Source organism: Ammodytes marinus, assembly GCF_949987685.1.
Source record: "Ammodytes marinus genome assembly, chromosome: 8".
In the NCBI taxonomy this organism is placed as follows: domain Eukaryota; kingdom Metazoa; phylum Chordata; class Actinopteri; order Uranoscopiformes; family Ammodytidae; genus Ammodytes; species Ammodytes marinus.
The window spans coordinates 21,758,738-21,774,928 of NC_137212.1; the positions used below are offsets into that span (position 1 = coordinate 21,758,738).

The 16,191-nt window shown below is 41.7% G+C and overlaps 1 protein-coding gene across 1 annotated transcript in view; it reads left to right on the top strand.

The window, feature by feature from the left end:
* Positions 1-600: 600 nt before the first annotated feature.
* The window catches only part of yjefn3 (YjeF N-terminal domain containing 3), a 48,523-nt gene continuing 32,932 nt past the window's right edge, over positions 601-16,191 (top strand). The window contains exon 1 of the mRNA XM_080031991.1: positions 601-834. Within this exon, the coding sequence (XP_079888117.1) occupies positions 767-834 (68 nt within the window). The 5' untranslated portion in view covers positions 601-766. The remainder of the gene's footprint in view (positions 835-16,191) is intronic.

Consider the following 16,191-nt stretch of genomic DNA (forward strand, 5'->3'; position numbering starts at 1 on the left):
TTACTAAACACACACACACACACACACACACACACACTACAGTGTAATAATCTCAGTTGTGGCACTGCCGTGGTGCTTCATTTTACCTCCCACCATCATGTGAAAGGTGCTACTGTTCGTGATTCAGGGAGCAGTCGAGTGTTTCCTCATTCTGATGATTGCTCTACATCAAGGATCCTTCAGCCACCAGGGACTTTGCATGAATGTGTGGGTGTGTGGGTTTGGAAGTGTGTATGTGTATGTTTGTGTGGGGGGGTTCTGAACAGCTATGGTCACAGCAGCCTAAGCCAATCAGCCTTGCGCGCACCATGCCTCCTGATTCTTAATTGGCTGGCTTTCCCCAGCGAGCGCAGCTGATACACAGAGCCAGCTGGTTTTATCAGAGAATGAGCCGGCGCCACAGTGGGAGAGAGACAGAGAGGAGCGGCAGTGATATACATACAGGCAAGATTCAGGGAGAGAGAGAGAGAGAGAGAGAGAGTGTGTGTAGTAGCAGCAGTAGCAGCAGCAACAGTCAGTAATTACCTTCCAGCATCAGAAACAATCAAGAGCCATACAGAGAGAGAGGAACAGAGCCTCAGAGGGAGGAAGCCCATTTAAACTCTCAGTCTGTCTATTCCCAGGGAAAGAGGGTAGACTGTGTCTTTATTGAATCAGAGTCAGACAGAAGGAACGTCAAGTGTTTGCTTTTTTTTGCTCTGGTTTGGCACAGCGCGTCCTTTAAAAAAAAAAAAAACATTTGCCTTGTCTTGCTGGGTGCAAACAGATGGAGAAGATGAACCACAGCTCAGCCGAGGCGCAGGCTGAAACCATAGAACCACTGCGTTACATCAGGTAGGCACACGCATCCATTGCACTTTTGCTTTCATCTTTGAGCTGCTCTTTGTAATGTGCTGCATGTTTCTTCCATTCTGTTGGGTTTGAGAGACACACCAATCCTCAGGTCTGCTCTCAAATCAGTGCACAATGCGATGTTAAGAGATAAACAAGTGGCAGGGCAAACTTGGAGAGGGTGGACAGAGAGGGAGGAAAAGTCTTCACTTGAGATTCATGTGTTTGCGTTCATCTTAAATCGCCTGTATACCCTGACCCTAGAAACTCCTAGTGTGCTTGCTTTGTCTTGTATCTCCCTGTTCTTTTTCTAATCCACTGAAGCCTCAAATTGAATTACAAATATGAGGCTGTTGCTACTGAACTAGGTTGGGTGGGGACATGTCTCTTTCAGTGTTATCAGGACACACGCATTATCATAGCCAGGCCGAGCATCTTCTAAATGTTGTATCTTTGTTGATGGGATGTGTAATCACTGTGTTATGCAATTGAAGGTTAATGTGGTGTGCTTTTGTGCCTCTGGCTGCCTCATGTAGCACCACTTTTACTTTTAGAGAGATGGAAAAAAGATACTTGTAATGTGTTAGGCAAGTATCTGCTGATATAGTAAAACACAGGAAAGCAGTTTTCCCAACACACACACACACACACACACACACACACACACACACACACACACACACACACACACACACACACACACACACACACACACACACACACACACACACACACACACACACACACACACACACACACACTCTCACTCTCACTCTCACTCTCACTCTTACTGCAGATGCCAATATTGATTACACATTTTGAATCCACTTAAGAAGCTCACTGAGTAAACAGTCCTTAGTCATCGAATAATGGCGCTCGAAGAAAGAGAGAGAATGACCCTGCAACAAAAAACTGTAATTCTTCAGATAACCAGACAAAATACAACCTAATCAAACAAACAAAACATCTACAGAATATTTTGTCCTTTTATTTTTGCACGAAAGAATAAGCTTTTTAGTAGCTTTCTATGGCTCGGTTAGCTAGTTTAAGGCAGAGCAGGCTGCATATACAGTATGAGAGGTTTTATCACATATGAATTTGTCGAAGCGGTAAAAACAATGTCGTGTTTCCTATGGCGAAAAAACTAAATAAAAACTGTGACCTTGTATGATGAAACAAAAGAAGTGTGGTGCAACACAAAGACAAATAACATTTCTCAGGAGTGGTTAAAAGCTCAATGTAAATTTGTCCGCACCGTGGTTAAAAGGATACTGCACAGTGCACACACATCAAAGTTTACACATCAAGGTCTGTTTACAGGTCTTGAAGAGTGCTCGACATATGTGGACAAAGTTTTATCAATCCTTTTATATGAAGCAGAGGGAGCTGCACACAGTTTTAATACATTGTTTAATATTATGTCACATGAGTCAACATCTGTGGGGACTGAAAAGTCAAAGTTTTGAAATGTAGAAAATCTGGAGTTGGAAAGAAGTGCGCTCATAACGGACCTCCAACAGCTCCAGAGCAAATTATGGCAGCAGTGGCTGTGGTGAATCTGCTGTAAGTTGAGGGTTGTTGGGTGTTTTGGGGAACCCTGGTGGTTCAAGTGGTGGAGTGAACACCGTTTAGGACAAGTCCTTCTTGCAGCAGCCATGGTTCCATTGCTGCATGTCTTGCCCCTCTCTTCCCTTTTGTCCTGTCTCTCTCACACTGTACTATCAAATAAAGCATGACAAAAAAAACTGGTTGTTTTGCAACTCTGGAGGAAACACCTATTGTTCAAATAAGGGAATGTGCTTAATATTGCCCAGATGGACAGATTTCTGTTGATCATTTCTCTATATAAACCACACTGTGATCCAGTGAATTATTTAGTGGTATTGGTGGTCTCTATAGCCTATACATCTTCATACAATATACTATCTGACGTAGCTACGGTAACAGTCAGTCATTGTCAATGATTTTACACAGGTTAATTCACTTTCTCCATGCAATTGCTTCGCCAATCGTTTCATCTCTTTGTAATTCTACTCAATAATGTAGGCAATATAATTACGCTCTTTAAGCCGGCTGCATTCACAGTCCTCTCAGTGATTGTCGATATCTTAGAAGCGGAGGCTGGAAGATTAAGTATCACCCAAGTGGCTATGAAACAGGTCTTTAGGCTCTCATATCTCCGCAGCTTGATTTGAAGCTGTTTGGTAGTCAATTAAGGCCGTCAATTAAAGCTTCCACACACACTGCCGCCGGGGTAGCTGATTATACAGCTGATCATCAGGGTCTATGTTTGAGTATATGTACATGTATGCTAGCATGTAAACATATTGCATGTATGAACATGTGTCATCCATGCTTTTAGCAGTAGCGTACCGTGGGGTTTCAGTCAGGGCCTTCAGTAGCCAACTCCAACCCCAAGCATAACACGTTACAAAACAAGCATCCAGTTATTGTAATAGGGTTCACCGGATGCTTGCGCAACTTCAACGGATTCAATTTAGTATAGCGACAATATTACCAGTGCGCATTCGCTTCAATAACAAAAATTAAACATGCAAGAAGGGTCTTTTATGCCAAATATTTTACAACAGCCAATCCAACCAGCATATTAAGAAGAAGTGTAGTTGAGAGTTGGTTCCCATATTATGCTTAGAAAGCGGCATCAACAATGAAAAACCGCATCACCTACTGCCCAAGTCCCAGCAATATAGGCTAAAACGACCATAACAAACAAACAAAATGGTTTTAAAACCCCACAAAAAACGTTATTGACACAGCCAAAAGTAACACTCACCGATCACTTGTAGAGGAAACCCATCCTCGGATCCTATAAGCCATTAAGGCTGTTAAAATCCGTGATGTGCCATGTTCCTTCACAGGTTTAGAAAGCAGACACGGCCAGCAACATACCGGTAACTTGTTCCGCTCGGTGCTAACTGTTAGCCAGTCATAGCGTCGTAGGTACAGTCAGTGAAGTGCCGCAAAAAAACGTTGTCAGCCCATCCAGCTTATGTGTAGTATTCCTGTCCAAACTATATCTAAACTAAACGATCACCTTTAGATAGCCACGCTAGATCGGCAACGGGAGCAGTAGGTTGTGTGAAAGCGATGGCCATAGTAGTTCACTCACGTCACAATGCTAATAGCCCCGCCGAAGTTTCAAACTTCGCTGATGACATCACGGGGGACTAGCGGCTGAGATATCGCTGGGCCCTGGGGGCGGGCTGTCACTACACATCAGAATCTGATTGGCTGATGAGACATGGCAGTCAAATTTATTATCCAATAGGAGACGGCAGCTTCAATGAAAGGCTAGCAATATTTCTAGTGCAGGTCCCGCTGCTCCACATAGCTGTGATGCGTTTAGATGAGGATATGCCTGGGAAATCAGCCTCACAAAAAATAACTATGTTCCAAAAATGTTTTAATTATTATTGTAACATACTGATTTTTTAAATTAAATTCATACACATTTAAACACAAATTAATATAATAATAATAATAATAATAATAATAAAAAAAAAAAAAAACATTATTTGGATTTTGACAGGGCCAGCAGAGAAGGCCCTGCTGGCCCTGACGGCCCACCACTGGCTTTTAGTGTGTTTACTTTTTCATTTATCTATGGAGCAGCGGTTCATAAATCATCTCCAAAGGACAAAGGGATATGTCGCCTATCCACTGTTGTAGCCAATCAAGTTAATAGCTGAGAGGCAGCTGTGCAAGCAAAGGTTTGGTGAACAAAGAAAAATCAGATTGAGATAATAACTGTCTAGAATTGTGTGATGATGTATGTAAAAGAATTAACATAAAACAAAAAAACAACTGCATCCACAGGAGATAATATTCACCATGTGATGAAACTGTTCAATGATCTGAATCATTTATCAACATTGTAAGTGTTGTTCCTGCCCGAAGCAAGCAGAAACCTATTAAGTTGATGCATGAAATGCTCAATACGTGACAACCCTGTTGTTTTAGTGTGATAATGGTTGTTACCGCAGAAAGACGAAAATCCATTCCAAGCATGACTTGTCTTATACGCCGCTGTTTTGCCAGAATAACAAAATAAACTGAGGCTCTCAGGCTGAAGTGATGCTCGAGGCAGTGGATAACCTGTTACCGCTGGCAATGGTTTCTAAGCCGGCGATGACTGAGCTCTTGGATTTGGCCCTGTCTCTGGTTTCTGCCTATTGCTTTTGTAGGTTCCATTGGAAAAAATGCAGATGGCAATTTTTTTTAGGCATGTCGCTCGTGGGTGGCAGTGGCGAAGTGGGTAGGGAGATTGCCTCTGGAGTGCAGGGTCGGCGGTTCGATCCCCCGTCTCCCCGCCACATGTCGAAGTGTCCCTGAGCAAGACACTGAACCCCAAATTGCTCCCGATGGTTCAGAGAGCGCCTGGCATGGCAGCTACTGCCATCGGTGTATGAGTGTGTGTATGAATGGGTGAATGTGGTAAGATATGAAAAGCGCTTTGGGGCTGAGAAAATCAGCTAGAAGGCGCTATATAAGTCAAGTCCATTTACCATATGTCTGACCGATTGGTAATTGAGCAAATGAAGTTATCCTGCATGTAGAGCTCCTTTTTGTTAGCATCACTAGGTGTTCTGTTAAATCTACTCTTTATTTGAAAATAAAAACAGCTAATAACACCCTCCAGCCAGCAGGAGAGAACTGAATATATCTTAGTACAACATCCTGGCATTTATTCAGAGCCACTGAATTTAGAAACTATACCCAGTGGCTTTTTTCCAGGATTTACGCAACTAATATTGTCACATCTCCAGGCACAATATGTCAATTTTTTTTTATCTAAGCATTGAAGCTTGAATATTTATATACTGCTCTGTTGAGTCTAATTAGACACTTTTCTCTGGATTTTTCTTTTTTCTTATTCCTCCTCTCTCTGCGACAGTGATGAATGCTCTGTCTTATTGGTTCGCCTTTCCCCCCATTTATCTGCCACACCTGAGTCCTTCTGGGGCCAATCGCACAGAGAAATGTTGGACTGCACTGAGATATTTTAGTATACCTTTTTATTTGCTGCTCTGCCAAGCTGTCTGAGCTTCTGCCGTGTGTCAAGCTGTCTGACTTTACCTACTTTGACTTCATGTGTCTCCTACCTTGGTGACGTTCCATATTTGGGCTTATTGTTAGTCCTTGGGTTGGGCTTGCCTCTCTCCTTCCAGTTCCTTGCCAACAACTCCTATACGTTGGCAGCTCCATTTGCTTGTGAGACACCTCAGGCCTTTATTTATAGGTCAAATTTAATGATTGGGGCAGAGAGGTAGAGAGGGGATGAAGAGTGAAGGGAGAGATGACTGAGTGTGTGGCCATCAAATCTTTCTTCCAGTCGGAGCAGGATGGTTTACATTTAAGCAGATAGTATCGACATTAAAGGTCACATATCCTGCTTATTTTTAGGTTCAAATTTGTATTTTGGGTTTCAACTAGAAAATGTTTTCATGGTGTAGTATCCAAAAAAAAACTGTATATTTCTCACAGTGCCATTGCTTAATCTCCTGTTTTTAGCCTCTGTCTAAAACTCTGTCCGTTTTAGAGTCGTCTCTTTAAAGCTGCAGTTGATAATTTGAGCCGTTGGGATCCCAACGGCTGTTTTCCCAACGCTCTACCTGCTGTAGCTCCTCCCTCTGAACGACAGCTTCGCGCGTTCATGTGAATTCAGTTACATTGACAGGAGACAAACACCATGTCCGATTCCGAGGTGATTAAACATTAGTAATGATAACTACTAGGGTTGCAAAGGGGTGGAAAGTTTCCGGTAAATTACCGGAAAGTTTCCGGAAACTTTCCACGGGAACTTTCGCTCGGGAATTTTGGGAATATTCAAAATTGGAAATTATAGGAATTAACTAAATGTCGGTAATTTAAATGATTTTTTTTTCATATCCAAACATAAATCTAAACATCTAAACACTATGTTTGGTCATAGGCTGACATCCATGCAAAATTATACAATTAAAAATCATTACATTTGAAGAGATTTGTTTGTAAGAAGAACTTTATCAAGTTTTGATTATTTTATGAACAATCAATAATTTCACTGAACAACAAAAAGATGAATGTTGAGTTAAATATTACTCATCTGTCTGACCCCACCTATTCAATAAATAAAGTCAAATGCCCCCCCACCATGTGATGGAGGAATGCACAGAGTATGTAGAGGGCATGGCTTCAGTACCCCTGCAGTAGGATGTGTGCTATGTGCAACTTGCCAAGGTTGCTTGCATAAAATCTGGTTATTTTAGTCAAGATTTTGCTCAAATATATTTTCCCCAACTATATTTATAATCACTGTTTAAGCCTCTGTAAACCTGGTCTAGTAAAAATCAATATATGATATCAAGTTGGGTGTCTCAATAAACTTTAAAAAAAATCTGATTTGAAATTAAATGTTCATAAATATATAAAAACTTAGTTGAAAAAACAGCTTTTTACAGTCTAGAACGTTTGCCAGGACTGAAATAACATAGTTAGAAGGATTTAGTGCATTTGGTTTGCTTTAAATTTAGTAAATTCCCAAAATTCCCGTTAATTCCCAAAATTCCCGTTAATTCCCATAAATTCCCATGGAAAGTTTCCAACTTTGAAAATTCCCGGAATTTTGCAACCCTAATAACTACATACGTACATATTGAGCATACATTTTAATCACAGACATACCATGTATGTTAGCTTAAAATCATTGTAAGTGTGCTGGTAGGCCTAACAAAAGTAGCTGTAACAGCCAGGCAAGATAGCAAACTAATTGTAACAGAGCGGAGAGGTGTGTGTGTGTATCTCCTATCAATGCTCCTGCTTTGACCGCAGCTGGGAGGGGCTGCTCGGGCAGTGTTGCCAACTTAGCGATTTTGTCGCTATATTTAGCTACTTTTCAGCCCCCCTGGCGACTTTTTTTTCAAAACAGCGACAAGCGACAAATCTAGCTTTTTTCTGGTGTAATTGGTGACTTTTTCGCCGAAGCAAATATCACTTTTAACGCTTCTCAACGAGCAGCGGGAGCCTCCTGGCCCGTCCCCCGTCACAGAGCACTGACAGACGGCCCGGTCCTTGCGCAGCAGCCCCTCCCAGCTGCGGTCAGAGCAGGAGATAGCCTACACCTCTCAGCTCGGGGCTCCCGCTGCTCGTTGAGAAGAGATGATACTTGCTTTGGCGAAAAAATTCACCAATAACACCAGAAAAAAAGCTAGATTTGTCGCTTGTCGCTGTTTTGAAAAAAAAAGTCGCGAGGTCGCGGTCGGAGAGGTCTTGATGTGATAGGGCAAGAACACATGGCCGGTGTACTTTTTTTCAAGCTCTCTCCGTCTCCCTTTCAGCAGTTAACTTTTCAATATTCGTCTTTCCTCGTTTTTTTGCTGTCTTAGCGGTGTTAGTTGTTAGTATCCTGGGAATGGTAAATTGAGGGTTCGTTTGTGAAGACATTGCCACTCGCTATCCGCCGTAGTAGCCTTGTACCAAACAGTAGGCTAGTGTCAAACTGCTAGGGTCGTGAACGCTCACGCAACTGACGCATCAACGTCGTTGCCAAGGTCCCACAGCCAATAAGAACGGAGAATCTGACCTCACTCTGATTGGTCAAAATTAACATGAGCGGTGGCAATTTTGGGGGGCAGCACACAGAGGCAGGGGGGAGCAAAGTGATAAAAAAATATTTTCAGACCACTTCACCTACATATAGCTGAATGGCTATTATGACAGTTTTGCCAAATATTACAGTAAAAAAACTCTCAACTGCCGCTTTAAGCCTCCACTGCTCGGATTGGCCCTGAATCTAACTGCCAGTTGTAATCTAACTAGCAGTTAGATTCACGGGGATCTTGGGGGTTTGCTTATCACAGGTGGAGGTAGTGATAGGTTAGGTTGGTAATGAGGGGGTTTGGCTTCTCCCTTTTCTTTTATGACATCACAAGGGGGAGAGAAATCTGACAGGGGCTTTCGAAACACACATTTTCAGAAAGGTGGGGGTGGAGAAAAAGAGAGAGGGTTGTTTTTTTCTCATACATTGGGTGTCTACAGTCACAATGCGGACCCATAGTCATGTTATAAAACATGAATAACTGCATGTTGCGTAATAGAGTGACTTTCTATTTCCGATCTGTTCTAATACTATGTAGCATTGTGTTTTAGTAAAGTGTAAGCTAACAGAAATAAAGAAGTAACCAAGTAAATTCACATACAATGATGTAGTTACCTTGGGAAGTTCCCAAGGTAACTACATCATTGTATGTGGATGGGAACAAAGCTATAAATAGGAGTTAGGTTCTGGCATTTTGTATAGGTGACAGCAAAAAGTAATTATCCGGTAATAACAAAGCTGAGAGTCCCCTGTGCTCCCAAAGAACAACAATCTGATGTCTACCAACAACCAACCAACATTCCCATCCCAAGAGCAAGGCTGCCAGTGTGGCTAAAACATTTTTGTGGTACAAAAGCTTTCAGACTAATGGGAGAGATGCCCATTCAATTAAAATGCAGGGACTGGCTGTTTACAGTTTTTTTCAATTTGATGAATTCCCCAATTCTCTGGTACGGTTGAGATCTGTTTCAATTAAGGTTTGACAGCTGTTGTTTTCATTTGCCACCACCCAAAAGCAGTAACCCCTGCTGATTTAGGTTTAAATTAGCCTCCAGGCAGCAGCCTTTGTTAATGAGGAACACAAGAGAACCATTCGAGGAATGCTGAGCCAAGGCTCCTCATTTTTGTCCCCTTTGTGAATCATTTAAGGGATTTCCGAGGATATTAGAGGAGAAGACACTTTGCCCCCACTCTGTTTAGAGAGATTTTTTACCGCAACGAAATCAGAGCTAAAAAATCAAAAGTAATCACGCTTTAACACAGGTCGCTTTGAAGAACGATGTTAGCAGAGCGAAAAGGTCAAGCCCTTACTAGCGACTGAAATGTCGGGGTGAGTTTGGTTTGGTTACCTTCACTCAGGGTTTCCTCTGACAAGACCTATCGATAAGCTGTCCTTCAAACAGCAGCACATAGAGCATGCCTGGGAGTGTGTATTTGTGTGTGTGTGAGTGTACATACATTAGGGTGAATGAGAATGCCAGCAGAGAAATGGAGACTGCCTATTATTCTTTCTTTGCAAAAGATAATTGCAAGTCATTAGTGCTTCACATGGACATGGATGTAATAGGGTCAGGATGTGTTAAATATTATGGCGCTTTTATGTCACCTGTGCACAACTGTCATACTGTGAGGAGAGTGTGTTTAAGTAATGGGGGAGGTGACAGAGACACTGAGGGACCCTTTGCTGTGCGCGCCGGATCAGTTTCTTACCTCCGTCACGGCTCCAGCAGTTGTTAGCTTTACGTTATCCCAGTGTGTGTAAGTGTATAGGCACTGAGAAACATTTTAGTATTAGTTTATCTTTTTCTCTCTTCTAAATAATGGGCAGCTCAGAATGTCATGTCCATGAAAATTGACCTTCAACAAAAAACTCCACCGTTGAATGAACACACACAACATATGGAGGTGGTTACAGCAGAGGCCTGCTCAGAGCAATCCACAGTGGCTAGTTCCTGGCTTTGAGGAGCGCTCTAACAGAAAAAGACACTCTTGTTTTATTCCTCCTTTGCAATCCCAAACTATTAACAAGGACTTGATTATGATTCTAAAGTGATCTTTTGTTTGTTTCATCCTGACCTGAACAGAAGAAGTAACAAACCAACTGCTCAAACATGTGCACTGGTTGATGTGTCCACACATAACAGCCACAAGCAGTCTTATTTTGGTCATATAACAAAATGTCCTCGCTCTGTAGCAAATTGAGTCTTTGTTGACACTCTTTGTATGTGGAATTGTGACTACAATGTGTGACTGCATGGCCCACTGTGGTCCATATGGAGGCAGGTCTAGTTTCTTTCACTGTGCCTTTCATGAAAGTTCTTAAAACGTGCAGTAATAATTACATGGGGCTTTCATCGGACTCAGTGAAACAGAGCATCAGGCTATTATTAGAGTCAGACCATTATTCAATTTGGCAGGTCCACAGTGCGCCTCAATTAAATACAGTTAATCACCTCTTCTGTAATCTTTTATTCATTTTTATACTGCAGGTGAAACATATTGTTGGCCCTTCTCTGCTAATTCCACTGCACATGAACCATATCGGCAGTTCTCTGCCCTTAAGTTCTATAAAAAAATTGACTGTTACCATGGAGACGGCCACGCCCACACAGTCAAACGGTCTAGACAAGAAAAAAGGCTGTTTTATTAACTAGCTATGTTTTATAATATTTATGAACATAATGTATATTAATTCACTATGCGAGACCAGGTTTCCAGGGGTTTTAAAACAAAGAAGCATTGCATTACATTTGAGGATTGTGAAGGACATTTTGGGTGCATTCATCTCTGCTTTTTGCTGAGGTTTTTTTTTGGCTGAACTACTGACAACCTGCCTGATCATCAGGCTGCTTGTGTTTCCTGTCTTTGATGCCATGCTTAAATTGATGAGCTTTTGTGCATGTCTGGGATGACGTGTGTGTGCATTCGTATGTCTACTCGCCTAGATGATATCTATAAACATTTGAATGTGTGTAAACAGGATGCAATGTCATGGTGTGTGAGCGGTTGTTCAATATTTTGTTTACCTAGCTACATTTAGAGAGCTGACAGGCATATGAGAGCGAAGAAAGAGAGAGGGATAAAGGCAGTGTTTATCTGAGGGATTGGCAAATGGTCAGGATAGTGGGGTTTAAAAAAATTGGTTCAGTAAATGCTGCCCCCGTCGCCCTCACTTTTCCAATACAACAGTAACAACACTAGAGCTGGCTCAGCTGTTACTGTATATCTCCAAACTGTCCAATCGTTCAGACTCCACCAGTGTCTGTTTCAGGCTCACATCCAACCTTTTTGTGTGAATGGTTTGAAAAAGAAAGATTAAATAAAAACAACCAGATTTATTGGCAGTTTTAAAAATATCTTCAACAATGAGTTGCTCTAGCGATAATATAATCTTTGTTGTTGTGCCTCCGAAAAAGTCATTAGTGCCCTATATCCAGCATGGGCTCCAGCCTTGTTTTGCATTATTGATTGAAGTGTGGGTGGATGGGTGATGAATTGATTATTAAAATTCCTGATTGGCTTTGTTCTCATGCCCGGACTGATCTTGTACACATGTGCCTAAGCACTTATTTTGAGTGGCTCTAGCACACAGTATTAATCCATCAAATCTGGTCAAGAGAGCCGGATAGAATAGACAATCTGAAAGATTTACGTAGCTTAAAGATTCATTTATTCTAGTTGCGCCCACCGTGCATTTAAGTGTCCATCCATCTTGAGCTAATGATTTCCACAAACTATTCCATTAACCAACAGGGAGGTAAACAAGTAGGCCTACTATTCAGGCCCTTAACTCATTACTTGGTTTTTCTGTAGCTCCTCTGGAAACGATCACAGCCTGGACTTTTCTTTGTTCTTTCTTTATAGAACAATCTGACAAAAAACTGGTTGCCTAGATCTTGCCCTAGCAATAACATGGCTACCCGTATCAGTCAAGTGACCGTTGCCATGCAGGCTGTAGCAGTCCACCGAGATCATCTATCTTGCCACCCAAGCCAAGCCTCCTGTTGACCTGTTTCTGCCTTGCTTTTTGACCCAAGGCTGTCTCGTTTCCATGTCCCTTCGGACTTGTTTGGGACTATTCCTGTTGCTGACCTCTGCCTGCTTCAGCGGATGTTGTTTTTTCTCCATCCACTGAGTCTGTACGTCTTTGCTTTTGGGTCCAAATTCAGCTTTACTGACAAAGCTTGATTCTTGCATCCGTTTCAGAATTGGCTATACAAGTTCATGATTTCTTATGCTTCACTATCACTAGAGGGATATGCAACACAAAAGCGTCACAGTGACAAAATAGCTTTAATTTTTATCTTAAACTCAGAAACTTTCTGCAATATTCCTCCAAGGTTATCAGGGGTCCCGACCCGTCCTTGGAATCTCCTCCACAGGCCAAAAATGTCACCCTCTTTCTGTCTTTCCATACCAATGTTCTTACTTTGAATTTCAATAATAATTGTAATCCAATGCACCTGCTCTTAAACAGTACCCATACATGCTCGCAAATGAAGGCTGAAGGATCTCCTTACACAACATACTCTTCAGTTTTAATTTGTAGCCCTTCAGGAGGTTTTTCTTCTTAACCCTGCATGCAACTTGTTAACAGGGGTCAGAGAGCCAATTTGGTAAACGTGAGAAGAAAGAAAAGTGTTCTCATGGTGACATAATTGGAGCGACGTCCATTAGCAGCCTAGTAGCAGCCTTATGTCATCTCCACTGTGAATATCAATATGTTGAGAGGGAGAGGAGGATAGCAGAGAGGAAAAGCAGTGGGTGATGACCAGTGAACTGATAATATCATCCGCAAGCTGCGAGCTATTACCACTTGTCACTCACGTCGGGTTTTTTTTTTTTTTTTTTTGTGCCAGTTTCCATAGAAACTAACCCTAGCTACACCTTAGCGAGATACAGTATGTTGCCTGGCTGGCTGACACATAGGTCAATCTTTTTGTTAAAAGACCTTTACAGGGATGTAGCACTCAAGTCAAAACTTCTTTTATATAGAGCAGATGTGCGTCTCTCGATGATTCTGTGTGCTCAGTAAATTCAATTGTATTTGCAGAAAGAGAGGAAAATACAGAAGGAACCTATTGTGTAAACATGATGTTGACTGGTAAATGTAAGGAAGTTAATGGATGTTTCTTCTGCGTTTGTCACGTACTCCGTCTCCAAGAGTGTATTTCTTTGGTTTGTAATTGTTTATGAGTGTGTGCCACTGCTCAAAGCCAGGAAGGCTTTCCGTATTTTCAGAAATTGGGTTAACTGTCTGGCTCTGCTGAGTCCTGATTGTGGTTCTGTTTTGTTTTTGTTTTTGTTTTTGCCGAATTTTGATTATGTAACGTGACCTCATGTCTGCCTTTACCTTTAAACAGCTCCCTGTTTTTGATTTCCATGTCCCCCACCCCACCCCATTCAATGATTTATTAATAAAAAAAATATTTTAAAGTTGGCTTTTGAAAATCACAGCATGTAGAGTGAGAACAATAATGTAAAGATTCAATTGGTTTGATGGTTGTTTTGTGGGTGATTAAACAGTGTGAAATATACGAAAAGAGTATTATTATAAAACATATCCTATATTTTATTAGCAAAAGCCTTATCGTTGTACAGTTTGTAAGAACATAACATTTAAGAATGATTTCATTAAACTGAAATACTTTGAGTTCTTCTTTGCCTGAAAACCAAAAAAAAGCCTCAAAGTCCAGGCTGTCTATATGCTTTTACCAACCTCCCCCTCCCCCCCCCCCACCCCATACTCTTAATGAGACCAGTGTTATTCTTGCGACCTCGATGCTTTGATGGACAGACTCCCCCGGTGGCCTGTGAGCCAGCGGGTTAATAATGATGCTGAGAGGGACATGCAGTGCAATAGGCAGCAGCCTGAAAGGCCAGACAAAGGAACCAAAGACAATCTGCTGAATGAAAGAGCCAATCAAAGCCCTCAAGAGAAGGGGTGGAGCGAGAGAGAGAGAATGTTGGAGCACAGGAACTGAAATATGGAACTTTTAAAAATATCCTGTTTGATATCAGAGCTCAGATCTACCTACTGTATGACTATTTTTCTTTTGCTTTTGCAGCCAAAAATTATGTGTTTGCATTCTCTTCTCATTGCTCTAACTAGAACATGGCCGACAAAGGCGGAGGCACATGATATATCGGGGGATTTTGGTCAGCTCAATGTTATTACTAAATATAAAGCCCAAAGGGCTGCCATAGCACAGACAAACAGAATGGGTGCCACTAACGGAACTGTCAACATTGGAGATCATTTGGGCAAGCTTTTTATGTAACACAGCCTGGATTTTATTGTGCTTTAAAAAAGATTAGAAAGCGGGAGACTCAGGAAACAGGAAAAACAGAGGTTTCACATTAGTGAAGTTTCCATGGAAATTTTGTATAATATTTTTAAACAACTTTTCAGAAAATACGTTAACAAGTTAATTAATTAATGCACCCTCATGACTGAATATTACGAGTTATCGCATTTATTTTTTATTTTTTGGTAATTCCACTTAACTTTAATAACATGGAAATGCACTTATTGTAACCACATGAGATTCAGAGCCTATAGTGACATTTGCGTGCACTACATGCCCTCCATGTCAAAACATTAAGACTCTTGTGGCATTTTCTACATATGGTATACTGTACCTTAACCTGGTATAAGTTATTTATTTGGAAAACATAATGTTAAAATTCTGGCAATGTGCGAGAACTGGGGATAGAACATATGACTTCCGTTCAATTTCACACCTTCCATCAGGCTCTGGTTGCTAAAAGAGAGCAAAGCCAATGATGCATTCCTGCTGTGACACCCACACCACACATGGCTGTGACTTTGGATAAAACGCAACACTCTAGTGCCCTTCTGAATGAGCTGAAGCAGCGCACATAGCTAGACTAACCTAAATGCAATGGACCACCTGATGTGCCACAGGCATGTGCTTGTGTTATAGTGGAGGGGCACACTAGGCAACGCAGTAAACACAATGCACCAAGGGAAATCTGAAAAGACTACCATCAGGATGTGATGCAAACTCATAATGACGAGTAGCCTGGCACCGCCCGCCTACCCACTTCCGCTCAATTTTCATTTCCCTCCAGTACCCCTCTGGGTCCGCGGTATATTCGCGGGTTTTCTCAGCCAGATTTTTGGCTGTCCAATCAGCAAACAGAAAGAGTGGCTGAGAACAATGACGTTGATGTCGTGCGCCCGTTTCAGTTGTAGTCAGAAGCCGGCGCATTACATACATCATGACCAAACGTTATGCGATTGGTTATGGCCGATCCAGAGTGGCACTGGGCAGATCCAATAGTTTTAAACTTCAACAGACACCTGCCTTCAAGTAAGGTAAAGTTTGTCAATCGAGCGATTCCAGACCTTCTGTACAAATGAAATGAAGTACGATAAGGCTAAATGACCAGCAGTCACCAATACACTAACCATTCCTATAAACCAGAATGTAGATTACTCCTTCTGGTGTACTCCCATTAAGTAAAAGCATGCTTTTGTTGCAGCCACTCCAAGGAGACAACATGTAGAGGCATAAATAATTAAGATAGAACTTAATTTATCCTGAGGAAAAACTAGGACAATGCTTAGGATATGATACCGTCAGGGTTGGTTTAGGGGCTTTAACTTTAGCCTCCGGGTCTGTCTGCTGTGCTATAATGTGCTTCAGCCAGCTTCTCACTAATCCCTGCAGAGTTCACACAACATAAACGCACATTCTGTGTGCATGGTCATGTCCAACACCAAAGCATTAATCTAC